Source organism: Drosophila subobscura, chromosome U, assembly GCF_008121235.1.
Source record: "Drosophila subobscura isolate 14011-0131.10 chromosome U, UCBerk_Dsub_1.0, whole genome shotgun sequence".
NCBI classification, from domain to species: domain Eukaryota; kingdom Metazoa; phylum Arthropoda; class Insecta; order Diptera; family Drosophilidae; genus Drosophila; species Drosophila subobscura.
Window position 1 is genome coordinate 12,679,787 of NC_048534.1, and position 23,822 is coordinate 12,703,608.

A 23,822-nucleotide genomic window follows, 5' to 3' on the forward strand; every position below is an offset into this window, starting at 1 on the left:
TATCAGATCTGTCATGAAACTTGGGAGAGGACATCCTGCATTTGGGACACAAAGCGATTTAAAAAGGTCTTTGATAAGACTGGACCCAGTTCTTATTTTTATGTGAAACTTTTTATTTCATTTCATTTTTGTGATTTTTTTTTGGTTTGTTTTGTATGTTTAAATACTTATTAAAATGATCTGATCTGGTGACCAAATCCTTTTCTTTATTCATCTCTCGTTTTTGTTGCAGAGTGTGTGTGTGTGTCTGTTGGTGTTTGTTTGTTAGCTTCTCCATTGTTTTTGTTGTTGTTGTTCTTTGTGTGTCAGTGTGTGTGTGTAGTATTTTTTTTTGGATTTTCCTTTTTGCTAAAATGAAGTTTTTGCCATTTTTTTGAGATTTTCTTTTGCGGCGGTAGAGCTAACTTTTACATTTTTTTTTTTTGTTACTATATAGGGGATTTTATATATATATAGAGATAGATGTATGTATGCATGTATGTGAGTATGTATTTGCATGGGTATGTGTGTGTGTGTGTGTGTGTGTGTGTGTGTGGTGTGGTGTGGTGTGGAGCCTACTTTTTGGTGCGCTTTAACACGCGTTTTACATATCATTTTCGTTCATTTTGCTTATCATTTCGTGAATATTTTTGTTGTGTTTTGCTTAGTTAGGAATGGAAAAAAATTACAAGCATTGATGGAAATCAACTTTACAAATTACATTTTCAAAAAGCACAAAGGGGAAGAGACAGCGAGGAGAGAAAGAGAGGCAGGAGGAGGATAGCAAAAGAGACGGACAGAGTAAGAGGAGGAGTCAGAGGAGTTGCCTATTTACAAAAGTATTTATCCTCGTATCGCTGGCAATAGTCGCAAATCAGCTGGCAGCAGCGTCCGTTGTTGAAGCGGCAGCGACACTTTTCCACCTGCTTGAAGACCTGCGTGGTGTAGCCCCTGCCGCAGCACAGATTCGAACAGTTCTCGGGATGCAGGCACTGGCGATCCTTGGTGACCGAGCAGTAGGTGGGCGAGGTCTCCAGATAGTACAGTGTCGTATATTGGGATTGCTGTGGCTGTTTCGAATACATATAAGAGGGCTGCATGAGTTAAACTTGGAGCTGTAGCTACAGGAGAGCAGCGATCTGCCCCTTTGGGAGCGGAACTCACTTTCTTGCGTCGCTGTTTGGTCTTTTTCATGCGACTGGAGGGCATCTGGCGCTTGGTCCGCTGATTGGGTGCCTTGCGTATGGCCTGGTTGTACTTCTGTCGCAGCAGCGTGGCCGTGGCATTGAAATCGGCCATCTTCTTCCAGCAGGTCTTCATCGAACAGGAGCCGGAGACGCCATGGCACTTGCATTTGTCCTTCATCAGCGAGGAGACGGCTTCAATGCCAACCTTTGAAGGTACAAATAATCCATTTAAATGCATCCAAATTAGCAGATTTTATTGTATTGGCTTACCTCAGAGTCATGTCGCAATATCTCACTGACTTCGTCTCCATCGCCGCCACGCAAATCGAGGAAGCTGCGCGTCACCCGCTTGCCATGCTTCAAATTGTCGTTGCAGCCGCCCCACTGAAAGTCCTGGTCCACTCGGTTCTGCTTGCGCGGTCCACAGCTGCACTTGGTCATCCTGCCCTCGGCGCAGGCCCTGGCTATCGAGTGCGTCATGGCAGCCGCTGTCAGGGCATGCACGAACGCCGTCTCCTTGTACAGCTTCTTGAAGATGTTCCGCTTGCCGCGCGTCTCAATCGAGCAGTTCCAGCGATCGTAGCGGAACTGATCCTCGCAGTGGGTGGTGGCCAAACGACGGGCCTCGCTCAGGGTGCCCGGCAGACCCGTCTCCTTGCGGCATTGATGATTCTGCCGCCTCGTGGCAGGCATATACCGACAGGGTCCACCCACTTGTCCCTGGGACGTGAAGACAGCCATTACCGTGTGCTCCGAAATAAAGTGTTCGCTGGAAGAAAGGAAGATAATAATTATAAGAATATGAATAATAAGATTACAAATAAATAAAGTGCTCTGTCCGCTCAGTGGCGTTCCATTATGTCATATTTCGAACTACATATCAGTTTCATACCAGCCAGCCCTTGAAAGAGTGTAGTTCGATAAAGCGATATCGATTTCTCTAGGCGCGAGTATTAAATGTGTTCCATTTCTCTTCATTTTAAATTTCCCTTCCCTTTTACTACATTTAACAATTAATTTCCACTCAGAGATAAAAAACACACCCAAAGCTCTTTTATTTGATTTTTTAGTTACAACATTCTTATCAGCCAGGCAGTCTTCTGGGAATAGCCGAAAATTCTCTTTTCATTTGAATTGGTTTGGGTTTGGTTTCGTTTCAGTGGAAATAATTCGTTTCGGCTCGTTTCCATCTATTTCTATTTTATTTGAGAGCTTATTATGAGGCGCTTTTCTTGTGTTGAAATGCCGACGCGCGGCTGCACCTCACATTTCCTGTCCAGCTTCGGTTATCACTCTGCCCCCCCACTGCCCCTCTGGTGCGCACACTCTCCTCTGCTGATTTGCAGGAAATCTTAAATTCTCATAAAGTTTAAGTGCATCGTAAATTGGCGTATGAGTAACGAGCTCAGCATACATATCTCTCTCTTTCTCTCTCCTCCGACTATTTCCGTCTCCGTCTTCGCCTCGAGGCCCCCTCCCCTCCCATCTCTTGCTCTTAGTATCTCGTATCTTGAATCTCCACATCCACCTCTGAGTAGTAGTATCTCCCCTCGTGCACCTCTGTGGATCGCCTCCGATTGGTTCCCTCCGATTTTGATTTAAACTTTCGCCACTCAAACGTCTGGTAATAATATTCGCCTCCGATTTGCCACATTTTCGCCATCAATTAATTAATTGAATGTTTGAAATGTTTACAAGTTGTTTGCTTTTGCAAACATTTGTTTGGATCCACCTCCGATCGGAGTGGATGGGGGCTGGTTAGGCCAATTTGTTGTATCTGTTTAGCTCCCGCTGTTTTATTTCGTTATTTGACGTAGTTTCGGACTTGATTAAATTATCATTTGTCGATTGACGGAAAACTAGTCAGGGGATTACGATTTACGACTAAACATGGGTGGCCCTGGAAGTGGATGATCATATGTACATTGGCATGGAGTGTGGGAATATCTTTGGCTGGAATTCCTTAAATATATTCCAAAAGATACGTGACTTGACATGTGTCGAATGTTCCAATGATCTGCTCCATCGAACGCCCATTGCTCTGCGGCTCTTGGGTCAGTATCGAGTTCTTCGATGGCAAAACATTAATCTCGTGTAAGTCGTCGTGTAAGCTTTGTATTGTTATCACATGCGCTGTCGTTACGGCAAGTGCAGTGCAAAGCGCATTAGGGCCCTACCCTACCTCGCACCTCTTGGTCTTTTGCCCATTTCAAGTTTGGATAATGTGTGTCGCCTTAGCCATTGAAAACATTGGGCATTACATGCCCAGAGGGACCTGCGTAATAGCCCCAAAGCTCTCAAAGGTAGTTTGGCTGGAGTTAATCCTTTTGACAAAACGTTTACAGGGCAGCAATGGACAAGAGACGATTAGCAGGAGCAGGGGCAAGGCATGGAAAATGACTAAAACAATTAGCCAGACATCAGGTTGGGGTCTTCCCCTGCATTCTCTTTTGCCCGCATGCACTTTAATTTCACAAATCTTAGCCGCCAGCTAAATATACTGCACACAGTCTATAGATAGATTTGTATCTTGGAGAAACAAAGTAAAGGAAAGCTATTAAAATGGCCACAAAGCAAAACAAAATGTGAAGAGTTGCTGTTGGGCCAAACAACAAATTGGTAGACAGACAGACAGACAGACAGACGAATGGACGGATGTGTGCCAGCAAACATGAGCGAATGAGACAGTCCCATATTGTGGGAGAGAGACAGCAAGCAGAAAGAGAGCGCCGTAAAACAAAGAAGTGTTGATGGACATTTTCCTCGTGCGATGAAGTTGCTTTGAGTGCTGCTCCCTCTCCGCTCCGCTCCGCTCATGGTCTCTGCTTTTCCCTGTGCATTTGTGGAGATTCATCAAATTTTCAGAAACGTAAAATATTCAACGCACACACACACGTGAGAGTATACCTATGAACACACACATGCATAAATCCCATCCCTTTGTGATGTGCGGCAAAAGCATTTTATGGACTTTACAGTTTTTAGCTGCTGCTGCTGTTGCATGCAGCAAACAGCATAGTAAATGTGCAACAGCAGTTCGAAAATACAAAGAGGAAAAGACGAAAATTGAAATCATTCCAGGGGCGGCGCATAATCGTTTCGGGCAGAGCGGGAGGAGGGCAGCATAAGCATATCGAATGCCTCGACTCTTGGCCTCTTTATGGCACTTTTTACCATTTGCGTTTTATTGCCAAAACATAAATGCAGCAACTTTCACAATTTCTTATTAATAAAAGAAATGAAAACTCTTGCTATGCAGCCACAGTCTCCATTTATGTTCCCCATTCTAGATATTTCTCTGGGCTACCCAGTTCCCGCCTCTACTCGACTCGACTCGACTCCCATCGCCAGCGTCATAATCATCTCGATGTCTGTTCCCATTCTTGATTCTTCTCTGGTGGCACAACTAATTGTTTATTTGTTTGTTGGTTGGTTGGTTGGTTTATTTTGGTTTCCTTTTGTTTGCTTTTGGCGTAGCTGTCACATAATTTACGAAAAGCCCCAAGACACCCCAATCGAGTGCATTTGGTCAAGCGATCGCTGCAGAAGTACGTGGAGAAGTGCCCCTTGCGAATATTGAAACCCAATCGGACTCTTGGGCCACAGAGGCAATGGGAAAATCGTTGGATATCTGGCTGCCAAGTTGCTTGGCAGGGAAAATCTTTGGATCTGAAGATCCCAAGCTTTGTAGAGTGTAAATCTGTGGCCCTTTGGGAGGGAGAGGAAATTGATGAACTTAAGCAAAACGCGACTCGCTCGATTTGCTTTAATTGATGGCAGCCAAAAGAGGCAGAGGCGGAGGCAGCAGAATAGAAGGCTCTGGGCTTCTCGCTTGTCTGAAAACAATGGGGGCAATGAGGCGTTTTGCTCTTTGGGCAATTTGCTGTCATGAAAGCAGCAGAGCAGCCTCTCTATATATACGAAATACGCACACATAAATACATACGAATAATCGTTAATAGTGGAGATCATTTGTGTGTTGATTTGCCCCATGAATTTTCTAGGAATACTCAAATCTCTTGATATTAATGTCAGTTGTCTCTCGGAATATGTTTTTTGATTAGATTTTGCTGCTGCAACTTCCAGGAACAGTAGATAAAACTTAAAACTGTTGCACAATCTGTCTGTAATATTTATCTGAATGCTAAAATGTTCAGTGGAGCGGAACCACAGTTTCCATTTGTAAATCTTTGCACAAGATTTTTAACTCTGCCTGCGGCTGCTTCCATAACTCTTTCGCTCATCTTCGATAATTCATGTGCTCCCATTTGTTTGGCTTAAGAGAGCTTAACAGTGTCGTCTCCTTTCCCTCCACTTTGTCCACCTTTTGTCATTTGCAGCGTCTGTCCGAATATCTGTCTGTCTCGCCGTCCCTCTGCGGCTCTTACTGCACCTGTCAGCTTATTTATTCATTTGTTTTATGGGACACGAAACACACTCCGAAATGCGCTGTAAATACGCGCTTGAGTCGCTAAATTGCAAGCGTCGGCAAAGCAGTAGCAGAGGTGATAAAAACAAGCAGCAGCGGGAGGAACATGGGAAGGAACAGCGCTAAGCGGTAAAAACTGCAGAGACGAGGGGAACAGCGGTTGAAACAGCCCAAAGCGTCCCCAAAGCGGTAAAAACAGCAACAATTGCTGTGGCAGGCGAAAAAAAGAGTCGACAACAAAATTGCAAGCGGTGAAACCACAAGACATACGTCCGCCCCCCAGTCACACGCACCCCCAACACCACCGCTGTCGCCGCCTCCTATAAATTGCTCGCTGGATGAGGGATGTGGGATGAGGGATGAGGGGGGAGTCTAAATGCTGATGTATGGGCTGTATGCTGTTGTTGCTGCCCAATTTCGACAGCGTTAAAACATAAAATATGCTTCCGCTCCGGCTTCCGCCAACACCGCCAGCCACCCGACCCCCTCATGAATAATGTTCCGCGCAAGGGGGGATAGAGAGAGGGGCAATATCCGAGTGGGTGGTGGTGGCAGCTACAACAGTCGGTGGTTGTTTTCTCACTGCTGCAACGGCGCTTCATCATAAAAAGCGCATCCTTTGCCGTGCTCCTTCCCTTCAGCAGCGGCAACAGCAGCGGCAGCGGCAGCAGCAGACCCCTTCACGCAGCAGTTTCTGTTTCTGGTGGCCGCCCTGAAGATTATGGCCATCAATTTTGGCATCATCCAACAAAAGCAGCAGCAGCAGCGGCAGCGGTTGAGGCAGCAGCAATAACAGTTGTAACCGTAAACATTGTCGCCCCCGTTGCTGGCTGCCCTCTCTGTGGGGTTTTGCAGTGGCAAAACCAGCAGCGGTAGCAACAACAACAAATGTGCCCCATGAGAGTTTGGCAGAAACACCAAAAAAAGAAACAACAAACAAAATTCAAGCAGGAAGAAGTCAACAAACCGAATTGTATATACGCTTGCAGATTGGATAGAGCTTAACGCACTCCAACGGAATTCTATCATTAATCTCATTCTCAATGGAAGGAACTGCAATTCTACCGTCCATCCGAATCTCCTTCTTCATCCGAACAAGAATGTTTCGCTTTATAATTTATGAGATTGTAGTTCCTTCCTCTCTCCAAATTAGTAACACCCTCTCTCCAGCAAGGGTATAAAACCGAAAACAAAAACGAAGAACGGTAAAAGGCATTTTTATGGGTTGGCTCATAAAATTTGTGCATGGGATTTTGGATTTGGGCAGTAAGTAGACAATAAAATGACGTCGCTACTTTTTGGATTTTTAATAAAAGTTTGTGGCAAATGATTAAAAGCAACAACATCATCGCATGGAAATGGAGATGGAGCCAGCAACAACAACTGCGCAGTAGCAACGGCAGTGGCAGTGGCTGGGGCAGTGGCAGTGGCAGTGGCAGAGAAGCAATCAATTTATGACCACCCAGGCGGTGGCGAGGGTCGCTATGCCACTTGCTTTGTTCTCTGATGCTCTCTAGAGCTATGAATGTGCACTCGCAAAAATAGTTTAAGTTTCCAAGATTTCAGAGATTATTGATTGATGATTTTCCCTTCCAATAAATCCACAAGAAACCCCCTATCCTTTCTCTCTGTGTAGCTGTGGATATTTTCATATTGAAAGCATTTTAACGGCTTACTTAGCTCACATTGCTGTGGATGATGCTGCTGCTGCTGCTGCTCCTATGAAGGTTCCTACTCATTGTGCTGCTGCTGCTGTTGCTGTTGCTGCTGTTGCTGTTGCTGCTGTTGTTGCTGCTGTGGTTGCAGCCGTCTGTCCGTTTATTTACTCAAAAATGATTTCTGTGGCAAACAAGGAATCGGAAAATGCAAAAGCAACGTTAAAGTTGATCATTAAGCAGCAGAAGCCAACCAAAAATGCCATGTTGCTGGTTCCAGCGGAGGATGTTGCTGTTGCTGCTGCTGCTACTCCTAATGCTGCTGCTGCTGCTGCTGCGTGTGCGCCATAAAAATGCAATAAAAATCTTTACGACACATTTCGCTTGCAACCCTCACATAGGGCCACACTCACGCACCAACACACAGCCACGGACACGTATATCTGTATATATATAATTTTAGACGGAAGCTGGCCACACTTCACACCTTGCCACGCCATCGGAGGCATCTTGCTGGCTGCTCCGTGCCCGACTGCAGTTAACGCCATTACCTTTGCCACGCCCCCACCTGCGTGTTGCTGCTGCAATGGAAATCATTGTAGCTGCCACTGACACCCGCTGTTTATGTCATCAGCAACGATTTCCTTGTGCTCCGTTCTTTCCGCTTTCCAGTTTCTATGCAGCCTTCCCATGCACTTGACAGCTTCATTGTGTGGCATAAAAATTGAATTGTAATTGCCAGTTGCAATAATGCAACATCAGCAGCAGCAGCCTCTGATTAATATCCTCATTTGTGTTCCATGAATTTCTAATAGATTTATCTGGATTTATGTTGCACTGCAATTCGCAGTCTGCGATTGAGAGCAATGTCTCCAGAGGAGCCTAAAGATAGCTGATAATATTCAGGGTTGGGCTGCTGTAAAGACTTGCAGTCAACTGGTTTTTTGACACGCCAATTTACACGCCTACCATGCCACATGCCACTGCCACAGCAACAACCTGGGTGTGTTCTTGCACCCGCTACTCGAGGAACAGAAGGGTTTGTTGTATATTCGTATTAATGTTGGATTTAGACAATGTTGGGAAAGGAAGAGAAGGCTTGATGGTGAGTAAGTTTCACTCTAATACGAGTAGCTATTGGCAAACCCCTTTTTCCACAATTAATCATCCAACTACTCGTATGTACCTTTTGACATTTATCATCTTCGATCCCGCCTCAAAATGTCTGGAATTGGCTTCATTAGCCATCCAACTCCAACTCCATGCACTGCCACTCAATCTTGCAGTGCTTCTGATTTTCAGTTTTCAGTTTTGAGACTGCTTCCGCTTGTTGTTGTTGTTGCTGTTGCTGTTCGTGCAACATCCCATTGCATGCTGCCCGTGCCCGTGCCCGTGGCCGTGCCTCTTCTTATGGAATACATTGCCAAACTATTTTCCAGCTAATATTAGACGATGTTGTGGCTCTGTTGCTTCTGTTTCTGGCATTTTGCTCCCGCTTATGCTTCAGCGGCATTCCAGCAATTTGTCTGCATTTCTTTCCATTTTCTCGGCCAGCATCGCAGCATCTGTATTTTTCAGCGATCTGTTGTCTTTGCCACGCCCATTGATGCCATGCTTTTCCTGTCTTTTGGGTGGAGGGCGGATAAATTTATCAGGCATTTCGTTGGAATGTGAAAAGAATTGTTCGAAAGAGTTTTTGACTAATTTACGGGCGCCATTTCCATTCGATTACTTAAATTGACTTCCAATTCCAACCAAAATTAAGAGACTCAAATGGATTTCGGCTTCCGCATTGTCATAACATTAACTCAGACTTCTCTTTCCTACCTCTAATTATTTTTGCTTGGCAATTAATTTTAATGGCTGGAATTGTTCAGTCTGCAGAGTTTTCCCATCAAATTTGAGCAGCAGCAAATAGATTTAAATTCATTTTCTTGGCAATTTTCTTTTCAAGTTTTTTTGTTGGTGTTTCGCCAAGGCGACCGAGCAGGGAAACAAAGCTTAAGCTTGGCTATTAATGATTAATTTTCCGTTTTGGCTTAGATGTGCGGAGGGGACTGCGACTGGGGAAGAGCTTTGTACAAGAGACTGGCATAAAAATTAAACATCAACGCGAAACGCAATCAACATTAAAAGTTTGCGAGGGAGCGAGACTTACGGCTTACATTTTATTTACTTTCCCATAAAAGAGAAACGTACGAGAATAAACCGATAAGAGGCGGACCACAGCCCACACCACCCGCACCCCCCACACAGCCCATGTTGTGTTTGTCCCAAAAGCCAGAAACCCACAGCCAGTGCCTCAGACTCCGTCAATTGTGGGATCCACTCAAATGCGTTTCGCATAAAATGCGTTTTTATGACACCAAAAAGAAAAAAAGAGCGATCCTGATATCACACCCCGAACAGGCGGCAGAACTCTGATGAGAACTTCACTTTCCACACACCATCATCAGCTCATTTTCGGAAGGAAACCCCACACACACACACACACACACTGGCAGCCGTGTGGGGCGGAAAAGCTAAAGCACCGTAGCTAACACTGCCGCAATGATGTATTAATGGACGGTCACGTAGAGCTCATAAGATTTTTACAAGCAACCCTCGCGATGGCCAACAGTCATCTCAGCTCATAAATGGCCTTGGAGGTGGAGTGTGTTTTGTGAGAGAGAGTGGGAGAATGTTCCTCGACTGTTTGAATACCCAGTAATTGTCGGATAAAAGCTTTGGGCTGTGGGATGTTCATAAAATAGAAATAATTTCTGCACTACTTCCAGCTACTTTCCAAGTAGGATTTTTCTGTCCCAATTGCAGGGCATATCCTAGTCGTATAAACAATTCTAACTCATAAACGTACTCTCTTTTTTGTTCAGCTCTTCAAGTTGTTCATTGAGTGCTAATTAAGAAAAATCCCGCCCCACAAAAACGAGGCCAAGTTGGCGCCATATACACAAAAAGATACCACAACCAACAGCAGCAGCAGCAAGCCAGCAGCAACTAGGCATATATACAGATACGAGTACATACAATATAGTATAGCCATATACATTCATGGCATGGAAAGGTCTGTGTGCTGTGCTTTATTTTCTAAACAAATCAAATGCTGCCAGAAAAGCATTCAATCAGTAGAGTTCACTTGCTGTAGATACAAATACTCGTAATACTCGTTGCGATACATATTGCTGCTGCTGCTGCTGCTGCTGCTGCTGCTCTGGAGGTGATAGAACAAGTTCAGGCTGGTACAGAAACGGCTGCAGACCCAGAGACTAGAGGCAACAGATGCATAGATCGTTCCCTTAATGTATCTTGTGGCTGGCATTGTTTGGCTTGCAGAGTTTACAAATCAAATTATTGGCCAATTAATCGAGTGAGAGCTCAGAACTTCATGGATATGAAGCATTCCAGTTAATGAATATTGATTCCACAGAAAACACACAAAAATTAATGGCATAAACAATGGGATTATACAAAACTTCAGCCACAAATCAAGGGAAGTTCAGAGATTCAAAAACAAATTCAAAATGCATTTGAAAACAGTGTTGGACTCTGTTGTATTGCCAAAGAAGTAAAGCCAGCGATTATGATATCGTAAATAATATATTTTTGAGCATCTTGCATCTGTTTTTTAGTCTTCTGTCGCTCTTTGGGGCACTGCAGCGAGAGGTTGTCTAAAGAAATGGCTAAACAAATATCAAAACTAATTTCATGCCCAATCTGTTAACAACTTCCGCCTGGCCTGCCCCATTCCCACTCTAACTCGGCACTCGAACAAATGTAAGCCAAACAAATGGCCAAACATAGCCCGAAAATTTCAGCTGAAAACAGAATGTTCCTCGGGCGCTTTTGGGGGGGACAAACTGTTGCTGCGTGACCACACAATTCGCCTGCTTTTCTGGCTATTTTGTGTCGCATTTTCCGCCATCGGCCTGTCAACGCCAAGATGCGCTTAAGCATTATTAATCGTTTTTGAAATGAACTGCGCCTCAGCCACTAAGCAAATGATAATGAGAGGCGAAATATGCAACAGTGCGGCAGAGTTTGACAAACCGATGAATGGATGGGAAGAGCAGCCACAGCAGCAACAGGATGGGGATGGGGATGGGTAAGCAAAGCCTTCAATGCAGTCCGATTCATTGGCATCTGCCGCTGCTTTTTGCTGCTGGCCAGAAACACAGTCAGAAGGCAATTTTGCATAATTTCCGAAACACATGTTGCCTTCAATCATGCGCGATGCAGTGGCAGCAGCGGCAGCCCCAGAACCAGACCCATACTCATGCCCATGCCACATCCCATACCAGAGACAGGAATACATTGGCATACAGGGTAAAGCGCCCTCAGGGCACATAGACAAATTGACTGACTGACTAACTGACTAACTGGCTGGCTGCTTGACTGCATCTGCATCTGAATGAGCACTGAGGCCTGACTGACTGCCTGCCCGACTACTGACTGTGCGCTGTCCCTGCCCCTGCCCCGGTACACTGCCACTGCCTCGCACTGCCAGAGAATCAAGTGAAAATGTGGCGGAAAACATTTTAATACTAATTACAAAGAATTTGTGCCGCCGCCGTTTTGCCACTTTTACTTTTTGCTTTTTTCGAACGGGTACGGATACCCTTTCCCCGAGGGTGGAGCCACTGAATGCTTGCCTAGGAATAATGCATCCGAATCTGTGTGATTTAATCCTATTGAAATTACAACAGATAGAGGACGACTAATTACTGAGGGAGATCTTTCAGTTAGTTTTTTAAAAGTCTTTGAATTGGTTCCTCCTGACATCCTCCAGCTACAATTCTTTGCTTCCTATTCGATAAAGACTGCCTGGAAAAGTGCATTCGGAATTCGTTGGCCTCCCACATTCCGTTTCTCCCACAGCTCACTCTCACTTTCTGTGCCTCTCCTCTGAGCTCTGGCTCCTGTGCTCTACGTCTGGCTCCCTACTGGGGCTCCATGCTCCATGCTCCTTCTCCGATTCCGTTTGTGCCCCTTTCGTATTTTTTTCGATTTCCGAAAATAAATGTTAGCGCATTGCTCGAGGCGACACAGGACTCTGCTCGCTGCTCGCTGCACGCTGCCTCCGACTGCGTTTTAATTGGAAAACAGAGGGAATCCGCAGGCGACCAGAGCGGGAGGGAGGGAGGTTGGGCATGCAAACTCGGTTCCCAGCACCATGAGCCCATTCCAGCTGTTCGACTTCCCCCCTGTTCCCTGTATCTCGCTGTGGTCTCCGATTGGCAGTCGAGACTCCTCTGAGCCTCGAAGGCGGCGGCAAAATCGCTTTAATCAAATCGTTTTATGACAGCTGAGCGTGCGCGCTCCACTCGCCGACAAATGACACAAGACACACACACACACACACACACACACTTACAGTGGATACACACACAGATTGACAAAAGAGACACATGAACGTCATTAAGCAAACAATTGGCTGGATCGAGGGAGCAGAGGCAGGGAAATGGTACGCCATGCGGGTGGCAGGTGAGTTTCCCCTTGCTTGACATTAAACGCGTGTTAATTTCATTTAATTTGGGCCACGATTCGCTTTCCCAGCGATGGAAAGGAGTGGAGAGTGGAGAGTGGAGGGTGATGGGGTAGCGGGGGTAGGCGCAGACATTTACGGTAAACGACCCGTCCGTGTTCCTGTCCATCCATCAACGCTCCGATCCATCGGATCGCTCTGTTGCTCACTCCCCTCTCTGCCCCCGACACCCGACAGCGCGCTGCATTTGTCAATCAGCGAATGGGGAAAATGGGGAAAACTCGGTCTACTCGGTCTGTGGCATTTTCTTTGACTTTGCCTTTGCCTTTGCCTCCAAGGTCCATCATCTCTTCTGCTCTCCCTTGCCACAGATAGTTTTGCTCTTGAATTTCGCTTGTGCAAAGTGAAACTCAGAGAGGGGAGGAAGGGATGCCGGCTGCTGCAAGTGTGTGGGGTAGAAGATCTGTTTGTGGCAGGCAGCCCATCGCTGTGGAGATCCACAGCGCTTTGTCAAGTGGATATTTATGTTCTTAGAAATGATCTCGAAAATCTTGAGATGTCAAGTGGGTGGCGCGATTTAGTGATTTGTGGATGGGGAAAGTGATACCATCTAATGAGAGCACTTCTTGTGGGGCGTGAGTGGTGGCTGGGTGCAGAGGGTGGGATTTTGGGTTAATCTATAAAAATATTTGGAGCTTCTTATTACAAATACTGAAAATATCAGTTGCAGAAATGGTCTGATTAGATTAAAATATGATACTTATGGGTACTCTTAATTATACTCAACATTTTCAGTGGCATTTCCATATCGATGTTAATTGAAAGTAGCTTCAAGCCGCGGGCTTCTTTTCTCCCCTTCCATTTTCTATGCTTTTTCTTATGTAAGCTCATTAATTCCCTAAACTTCTCCTGCTCCGAGAATAACCCAATTTAGCTACCCTTCCTAGACCACAGTTCCTGTGCTTTTCCCACAGAAACCTCGCGCATATCCATTTCCATTCATTTTATCCCTCAACTCGACGCGACGCACAAATTGAATTAAAATACCAAACAAGTTCTTTTTTTTGTTGGGTGATGTCTCAGTCGTTGTCGTCATTATTGGCGGCTTCTTTGGACTCCTGCTCTTACACAGCTTTAGCTGCTCATTCCCATAACTGTTTTCCTCCGTCTGATTGGGTTGACACTGGTTGGGGGACTGGGATGCTGGATGCTGTTGAGATATTTAGAGCTACTTTGGTGTCGCCGCCAGTGTTGTCGCATCTGCTGTCGGTCTGCCTTTCCAGGGTCAAATTGCCAATTTATATCGATCTGAGCTACTGAATAGTGCCACGCCCCCGAGTATCCGGCGGTGGAGTATAAAAGAAATGCGCATTAACACCTACGCCCCACTGCATGCGGTCGAGTGTTACGCTTGAGGAGGAGCACGAGGGGACTTGACAACAAGTGCGGCATTATCGCCAGCATCTTGGTCACACCTTTGAAGCACCAGCACCATCCGCCTGTCCCCAGCCCCCACTCAGATAGAGAGAGAGAGATGAAAGCAAATAAAAGCCAAGTGAAGAGAACTGACTTAAAACCATTAGGCCATGGCCTAAGCATCAATTAGGTTTAAAGACCCCGTCGACGATGTTTGACGGCATGCCATGACTCTTGTCGCTAATTTGCGCAAATTATGTGCCGGGCCTCTTAAAGTACCGCAAAGTGAGTGCCGAGCCGTGACAACGGGCCACCAGCCCCCAGCCTCTTCTGCCTTCCCCCCAAAGCCAACCCAACGGAGTCAAAGCCAACTGATCCTAGGCCCAGGCAGCAATCCAACAATCCAGCCATCCAGCTATCCGCAGCAGCCATCCAAAACTCCAATTATGTCAACAGCAACCGCAACAGGCGCAACATCAAAGCTTAGACCCAGCTTCCCCCCTCCAGACTCCGACCCCCCACGGAAAAGTGCATGGGCTGCCGCCATCTAGGCAACATTCTGCCGCGGGAGAAAGGCGGCTAAGGGTGGGCATGGTCATGTTGCCAGCAACATCTTTCGGTGACAATCGAACAATGACAAGATACGATATGGGAAGATAAGACTGGCTCTAAAGGTACCGAAGTGCATGCCCTAACAAATGTCCACATATAAATGGGGAATGCAAAGGGAACTGCATATTTAAATATTAGATATTTATTATGATTTAATACAATGTTTGCCATATCTCTGTAGTATCTCATAGACTTGTAATTTATTTCCTTAGCTGCACGCACTTTAATTTAATTTCCATCTGCAAATGAAGTGACAAATCTGCCAAGATATAGTTTCTTAGTCCCTTCGATAGCCCTAAGAAATCATTGACCTTGTCCTTACAGATAAATACGATGCATGTACAATTTCCGTAGTTAATAGGAAATAAATCTGTTCATAATTATGTGTGAGAAAAACCCTCCCAATCCGTTGATGCCAAACACCATCTAAAAGTGAAGCTATCCCAAAATGGGTTAGATAAAAACGTCAAGATTTTCTGGGTTAAACCGTTTAAGCAGGATGTACGAGTATTTGTCTGAAGGGGGGGAGACTTTGACTGCAATTTGGAGTCGAGTCGAGTTGAGTCGCCAACTGCGTGTGGCAAACGCTTAGCCTGCCCCTCTTTGATCTCCCTCGCGCTTTGATGTGTGTGGTGCGTGCCTCAAGGTCCACAAAACTTCAAGGTCTCAACGTAGAGTAAATGTGGGATGTGTGTGTGTGTGTGTGTGCGGGAGTTGGTCGGAGTGTGTGTGTGTGTGTGGAGAAATTTGTGTTGTTTGTCTTTGATGCAACTTCCTCAATGCGCTGCCAAACAGACAAAACTTTGGACGACCCAAAGAGAGATAGAGTGAGAGAGAGAGCGAGAGAGATAGCTACAGATACAGATAGAGAAGAGGAATACATATAAGATCAAAGGGAACTCGAAAAGCCATCACGCTTTTAGACACACGACCAAAACACGGCAAAACTCCAAGAAAAAAGCAAAGGCAGCAAAAGATTGAAGAAGTGGCAGCCGCATCTTGCACTTGGCAGCCATCTCGTATTCCATCTGTGTCTGTGTATCTGTGCATCTCAGCATCTGCATCTGTGTGGCTGCATCTTGGGATCCTCAGGCAGAGTTTGTCTTACTTTTTACACCTTTAAAAATTTGTTTTGTTGTTTGATTTTAGGCTTCACGCTTGAATTGCTTCCCAGAGGCATTCAACATCGGAGAGCCGCCTGATTTGTTTAACTCATTTGGGTTTTCCTTTTACGCACTTTTCGTCGATTACATGAAAATGCATTTTTATGTCATGGGAACGCTCCTCCATCGGCTGGCTCTCTATCAGTTCCATTGTTCGGTTCGGGGCTGCAACCCTCCTGTAGTCGTACTGCAGTTTTCCGCTTCTCCGTCCCATCAGTGGTTCATCATCGCCAGCCTTTTCTGTGCTGGCATTTTTATTGGGTTTCATCATGGGCCAATTTATGACTCTGATCCTCTGCTTTGTGCTCCGTTTTCCGTCTTCCAGCTGCTTTTTGTTTAAACTTTTATGGCGCAGCTTTAGCTTTTCCCCCGCTCCTCGGACTCTCCATTCAAATTCAACAAAAGGACATTCGGCATAAAGGAATTTACCAAAATGGGGGAAAACTTACTCGGGGAAAAAATATAAAATAAAGAAAAACGAAGAAAACTGAACCCCAGTTTATCATTAAGAGACAAAAAACCACAGCAACGGAAACGCCAACAGGAGTTGGAGATGTAGACAAAAATTCAAGTTGAGAGACAACGGCCTCATAAAACGCAGCCATCAAAAACGACAAAATTAAAAAGTTCAAATGGCAAATGGCAGCAAATTGTTGGCAGCAAAGCTACTAGAAGAAAAATGTACGAGAAAGCAGATTCTAAATAAAAATACTGAAAAACCACGACGAACGGAAGATGCTGCGGCAAGGAAGGAGAATCTTGGAAGGAATATTCAAGATAATCATTTGTGTGGATCTTTAACCAACTCCCATTGAAATGGGATGAAATATTAGCTAGAGGTTCGATCAGTTTGAGTGCAGAGAATATCTTTCATTAAGTGTTATTACATGAGTCACCAGTTCCGCCAAACACCAAATAACAACTGATTACCATCAATGTGAAATGAAATGTAGAAAATGCCAGCACACTGAGTACCATAATTACAAGAAAGGGAACAATTTCATTATATTTTCGCAAATGTAGAGAAACGAATACACAAAGGGGCAGCCGGCAGGTTCAGAAGTCGTCCAGCTGTTGTTCCTCAGCCTCTGATTCGGATTCTGATTTGTATTCCAACCTCAGAACTGTCGACGTTTTCATTGTCTTCGTGTCGTCTTGTCGTCGTATTGAGACAAATAAATTTTGGGTGTTTCGTGCCACATGGCGCTGCCGACTGCAGTTGAAGGGGATCCAGAATTTTCCCTGGATATTTTTAATTTTGCGGAGAGAATAAAAAACAAAACTTTGCACATAATCGTTATCGTCAATGCTGCTACCCTCTCAGGAGCCCAAAGCAGCCAAGAGGCAAGCCCACTGGGCCTGGACCCTCGACCATAATTTGCGGCCAACAAAAGCGGCGACAAAAGCTTTTCTTCTGTTGTGGAAATTAACATTTTTATGCTTCCGCCAGGGCTGCAGAAGGAGCTTCAACTTCAACATCAACTTCAACTCCATCTCCAGACACTACCGCAAGAGAGTGAGAGATGATATAGACAATGTCGTAGAGCCAGAAAGTTTTTATCCAAACAACAATGGAGCAATGGAGCAACTTACACTCATAGTTATGAGCGGAACATGAAAGCCGAAGGATCTCGCAGGGAATCAGCGGTAGCCAAGGAAACGGTAAGTAAGTTTTAATTACTCTTTGACAAATATTTAACTTTTGTGAGAAGCAGTCAGGGAGCAGGGGGAACCAGAGACATCGTTGTCTTACGCACAATTAAACAGATTTGCCGCTTGTAAGGCGAATGAAATCACGGTGGGACCAAGGGGAGTTTCGGGGTCGGGTTTTTGGTCTGTTCCGGGTGGGGTTGGCTTCTGTTACCCTGTAACAACATAATTTTGCGCCGTATAATGTCATAAATGTCTGTTAAACAAAACAACAGACGTCATAGAGTGGGACAGAGGGACAGAAGGACAGGGGAGACAGAGAGGCAGAGAGACAGAGAGACAGCTACCGGGAGACTGTCAAACATTATTACATTATTTGCCTTTTGCTTTTGCTTTTGGGTTTGGTCTGGGGTCTGGTCTGGTCTGTCAAAATGCTGAAATTGAAACCAACCCCGTGAGTCTCAGCTCCCCCCCTTCCACCGACAGCCATCATCGTCTATACGGTTTTTGTTTCTATTTGCTTTTTGGGCTCGTCTCGTGATTTTGGGATTTCTGGTTCTTAGATTACTCACTGAATCGCCAATGCAACCCCGACATCGGAGATTAATTGCGACTGAAAAGAGTTCCCCTTCCTTCCCCTCCTTTCACAAAGGGAACTTGGAGTAACTTCATTATCGAGTGCCCCCTGACGGCAATTATTAAATGTTCATTACATCCCCTAATCAGCATTTTGTGCATATTAATTGTACAAACAGGCGTCAGTCCGGCCTGTCCTTCTGCCAGTGATCGAATCTCCGCGATTTGTTCGGGTAGATTTGAGTTGTTAATGTCGTTGAAGGGTTTTCGCATTTGAATACTGATGTGATTTGCTTTTTGACAGGTGTTGAAGTGTCTAAGTAGTGGTCTTAATGGAAAAGGGGCTGCCATTGATTCAAGCTTCGATTGAAGGGTTAATTGGTTAATGCAATTTGTGATAACTTTGTATAAAGTTGAAGGCATAATGGATGCTTTTCACATGCCATAAAACCATTCAATTATGCCACATTCCGTAACATTCATTAGGATTATTAGCGCTGCAAATTGATCTCACGAATCTGCAATTATATTAACTCCAAAGATATGCCACTGCAAATGGCCAACCATCTTCAAAGCCCTCAAATGTTTCGTCAGATCTTGTGTAACATTTGAGTGTGTTGTGTTTGATTTGACTTTTGCGATGTGTGCTGACATTTCGAATCAATAAAATCGCACTTTGCACTGCCACTGCAGGTGCCGCAATCCACTTCAGGGGATCGGGCATGTAAAGACAGCGAGTCGAGCCCCACACACACGCATCCCATCATGCAGGCAGGCAGGCAAATGGCAAGCAAACGACGATGTCTTCCTCAAATAAGCCGATTAATTGTAATCAAGCAGGTCTCAAATGGACACTGACTGAACCCAGCTGTGTCCCCCAATCTCTATTCCCCTCTCAATCGCACGGAACTGCATAGACTTCATGGATGTTCATGGTAGATGGCAGCGCTCTTTAATGGTTGCCCCCTGGTCTATCGATTTCTGTTGTCTAGCCCGTTGGGTCAATGCATGCGGCGTGGAGCAAAGAAATAAATAAATTACACCAGAAAAAAAACGAAGGAAAGGCAAAACACTTTCTACCCCCACTTGCTACCTGAAGTACTCCTGAAGTTTTGTGTAATAAAAAAGAATTCAAATGGGAACGCACTACACAATGCTCCAGCGGGGATATTATGGATGTGGGTGCTCTCCGTTTTGATACTCTAGGAGGGGGTATTATGGCTGAGATCAGGTGTGGGCCCCTTCAACCAGATGACTGTATCTTTTGCTTCAACATCAACCTTATAAAAATTGCATTCTTATAACAATTTGATGCTTAAAAGTGGGCTGAAATTGGTGAAAATATTTGATTCCAGGGTAGCATCGATACCAGAGCAAGCCGAACCCCCGTTACATGCTGTTGGGTGGTTTTGTAATGACAAATAATAACCGGTAGTCGCTGCTGCCTGCACTCCACTCCCTCTGCTGCTCCCTGTGCTGGTGTTCCCCATGTCAGTGCGCAAATTAATGGTGAAGTGTAAGTAAAATTTACGCTCTGCCACCACAGGCAGTTCTCGGTCTATCCCCCAGCCCGACGCTGTTCCCATCTGCTAATAATCATAAAAAAGGCGGCTAGCAGCATTTTGACAACAGGCAACCTCCCCACCAAATCCGCTGCATCCACCACAGACGAGCGGCAATCCATGGTCATACCCCAACCCCGTCTCTACAGCCATCTCCACGCCTTCCCATTAGCGGGCTTCCTTTTTTGGCTGACAGCCGCAAAATAAAGCAACTGAGCAACAAAAACAAATATAAATAATATTACTTTATTGTTTAACTCCCCGCCCCAACAGTCTGCTACGGAGCATTGTCTGTGTTTGGATGGCTGTTGCATTTGTCAGCAGACTTTAGCAAAGGTCCAAGAGGCCCCCAAGAGGAGAGTGTGGCCCATCCGATTGTCTTTCTGTCCGTCTGTCTGACTGTTGCCGACTGTTGCATATTTCGAGTGATATTTATTTATTTGACTTGGCAAAGCCAAAGCCACAGCCACAGAGCAGAGATCTCCGGAAATGAAATCAAATCTCGTCAGATTCAAGAGAAAAGCTCAGCACCAAAGAGTTTTCAGAATGATGACAGCTCAATAAGTGGCAATTTATACGGAAAATATTTCTAATTTTATATCTGGAATGAATTGTGAATAGAAATTGAAATATAAATATTATATTTCTTTGGAGGAGAAATCTGGAGAAAGCCAAACAAATAATTGTTAAAAATAAAATGAGATGTTGCCCAAGAATCTTCCAAGTTCTAATCAAGCTCAAATTTGTCCTCAATCTACATGTAATCATTTTAATTGCTAAACGCCCTCAGAGAGCGCCCTAAACTCACCTAATTACCAACTTCTGACCGAATAATTTCTTAATTTTTATGTTATCAAAGTTCAGCGAGGTCGAGCAATTCGAGATTCAAGCAAACCAAAGTTCAGTTCGTGGGTTAATAATGGAACATGTAGCCAAGTTTTAATAATTGCAGTCAAAGATAATAATTGTGTGCGTTGATTTCTGTCCATTGGGCCCCATGGGCTCTACAAATTGAACAGAAAATTGCGAGTTGGGGAGGAGAATACGAGTACGCCATAAAAAAGAACGCCCATAAAGTGTTCGCTCTGCACACATGGATGGTCGTAGGACAAAACAATTTGATGGCTGAGTGAAAGATCTTCATCAATTGATAAGGTTTCTGTTCAATTAAGATGCTGATGCGGAATAACTGTGTTCTGACTCACTTGTACAGGCTCTGCATGTCCATGCCGTTGCTGGAGGCAACTCCAATCATCCCAGCGCCTCCCAGCATGCCTCCAATGCCGCCCACTCCACCTGGCACTCCAGCATTGAGCATTGTTCCGCCGTATCCCAGATTGGCGGGCAATCCTTTGGTTCCGGGCACAATGATGCCAAGGTTTGCCAGTCCAGCCAGGGCATGTCCGTGTGGGTGTCCACCACCTCCATGCGTTGGCACTCCTCCTGGCAGCGCTCCTCCTGCATGCCAGGGAGAAATACCTCCACCGCCTCCGCCACCTGTCGCCACGGAGGGAGCACTCGATGTACTGCTGCCGAGGCCTGCCAGTCCACCCAACTGATTGATCAGTGCCCCTCCGCCAGAGCCCGATCCCACGCCCTGGCCGCCACCACCTGCAGCACCACCTCCACCCATCAGGGTGTTCAGCAATGTGCTGTTGTGGTTCATGTTCATGCCACTGCTCTGGTGGTGCTGATGCTGGTGCTGGTGCTGGCTGTGCTGTCCCAGATTAGAGCTGCTGTCCAGGTTGCCATTGCCCAAGAGCAGCTGATCCTCACTCCGCACCTGGCAGAGCCCCAGGCGACAGAGGATAAGCACCACAAAGATATTCGCTGTTGTTGGCATTTTCACTGGTTTGTTTGCTATTTTTATTGGTGTGTATTGGTGATTGTTGATTTGCTAAATGCGTTTGCTATAGTCTACTTTTTGGCGTGTTTGTCGTTTGATATTTTGTTGAATTGATGTCGTGAATGCTATGTCGTAAGTACTTTCTTGTTGTGTAGTTAATAAATTACTAAATTCTAGATTACTACCTCATTAAATATTTATTACTTTATAGTCAATATTCGGATTCGATTCTGTTGTTCGTGTAATAGAAAACTGGGTAATAAAATTGTGGTATAAAAATTGTTTAAATTTCTATTTTTTACTTGTATTTTCGATTTCCCTATGCCGAAATGCGTTTTATAATTGAGATTATGTATTTGATAATTGAATGAATTTTGCTTTTGTTTTTGCTTTTGTTCGTAAACTTATTTTGGACTTCGTAATACTTTTCGTTTGATTTCCACTTGGTTTTGTTTCTTTTTCTCGCTCCTACATTTTTGTTTCCTTTGCCGACGCTGAGAGCTCTCCTTTCTGGACCGATTCTCGTTGGAATTATTTTCACATTGGCACTTCAAACGGCAAAAGATGTTTTATTTATTTAAGCGATGTGAATGTGGCTGTGATGTGCGTTTGTGTCTGAGTTTTCCTTGTGGTTTCGTTTAGTTTCTTTGTTTTTGGCTTCCTGGAAAACGTTTAGCCAGAGGCTCTTGCTTGCTTCATTCGCTGATCAAATAGGGAACATCAAAAGGCCGCGCCACACGCAGGCGTTCGATTTGGCCCCTGCCCAGTGATCGGATCGGGCGTATCGAAAACCCGTTTGAAAAGAAGCGTCGATGTTGCAGTTACCGCCACCGACGCCGTCCCAGTCGTCGCCACCGCCTCCTCACACCGATCCATCCATCTAAGTAGCTTAAGGGTTTTCCGATGCACATAAAAAGACACCGCCTGGCATCTACACTTGTGGGCCGGCCGGCCGGCCACTAGCCATACACGCACAGAAAGATCTTGGTGGACAAGGACGCGCTTCGGTCTCTCACCGATAATGGTTCAATCACTTTGGGTGTTTCCCAATTCAAAACTCCTCACAGTTTGAGTTTCTGGTTGCCGGATATAAACAGTTTTTCACACTTTTACACACTGAATTCTGAATACTCGTTTTCTGGAGTTTCGATTTCGCTTTCAGTTTCTGTCTCTGCTTCTGTTTCAGTTTCTTGTTCAACCACCGCGGCACACGTGCGTCCATCAGCTCGCTCGAAACTCGACTGAACCATCGGGGAACGTCGTCAGTGCCGAAGTATTCGTTGCCGTTTGCCGATGGTGCCGTTGCCGATGGTGCTGGTTCTGCTGTTGCCTGCTTTTTGTGGCCGTTCTGATAGGCACAGCGTCGTGGTCGTGGTTGGCGCATGCGTGCACAGCCAGTGGGTGCCAGTGGATATGCCCGTGGAAGCTTGCAGCCCTTGCTTGCCAGTTGTGGCACTGCCACCAATTGATCGCCGTCACAATATATAGACAACACTTCATTAATTATGACGACAAGTTGTCAGCTGTAATTGCCCCGCAGCTAATTGCCATGCAAGTGTCTCGAACTATGGAGAGATGAAGAGCATTTCTGGCTGCAACTTCTTTGGGAAGTTTATCTGGGCGCTAGCTAACATTTTCAGATAAACCCTGTTTGGGTAGCCGAGGTTTCTCCTTGTTTGCTCGCTTGTGGCCATCCATCAGGCAGTCTCTCTCTCACACACTTTTCTCCTCCTTGGGCTTATCCATGGCATGGCACACAGCTCACCTTTCCACTTGTCTTCAACTCTGGGATGTTTGTTTTTTACCTTCTCTGGCTCTGCCTCCGTTCTCTCTCTCCCTCTGCAGCAGCGGTCGCAGCGTCAACACATTCCCGAAAGGGCAAGGCACTCACTTCGCGGACACTGGCTTAACTGAGTCAAAAATTGCAGCCACAACTTTTGACCCAAAACCCTTAGATACTCGTACAGCACTCACTCCGTGCGGCATCCAATATTTGCACAAGGTAATTACAAAAACAACATTCCTGATGGTCGGTGGTTGGGGGTCGGAGGTTGGGCCAGAGAATCATCATTTGGTTTGTCTATTTGTCCAAACATTTGTCAATTTCATTGAGCTCTGACCAGGCATATTTCCTCATGCGATCGAAGGCGGCGGCAAGTGCTTTTGATCGCACCATCCTCTCGCGCTCTCTCTCTCTCTCTGACATTGTTGTCGACTTTTTCGGTTCAATTAAGATTCATTTTAACGCTCCCCAAAAGAGAGAGG

At 45.4% G+C, this 23,822-nt stretch overlaps 1 protein-coding gene across 2 annotated transcripts; it reads right to left on the bottom strand.

Annotated features, from left to right (window-relative positions):
- Positions 1 to 490: 490 nt before the first annotated feature.
- LOC117901694 (protein Wnt-4) lies at positions 491 to 22,807 on the bottom strand. Of its 2 annotated transcripts, none has more exons than XM_034812555.1 (4): positions 20,917 to 22,807; positions 1,437 to 1,935; positions 1,144 to 1,371; positions 491 to 1,073 (listed from the first exon to the last, which is right to left on the bottom strand). In XM_034812555.1, exons 1-4 carry the CDS (start codon positions 21,552 to 21,554, stop codon positions 807 to 809), a joined length of 1,632 nt encoding a protein of 543 aa, XP_034668446.1. In that variant the 5' UTR covers positions 21,555 to 22,807; the 3' UTR covers positions 491 to 806. The 2 variants fall into 2 exon arrangements, with proteins under 2 accessions (XP_034668446.1, XP_034668447.1); XM_034812556.1 differs by having other exon boundaries at positions 492 to 1,049.
- Between the last annotated feature and the right edge of the window lie 1,015 nt (positions 22,808 to 23,822).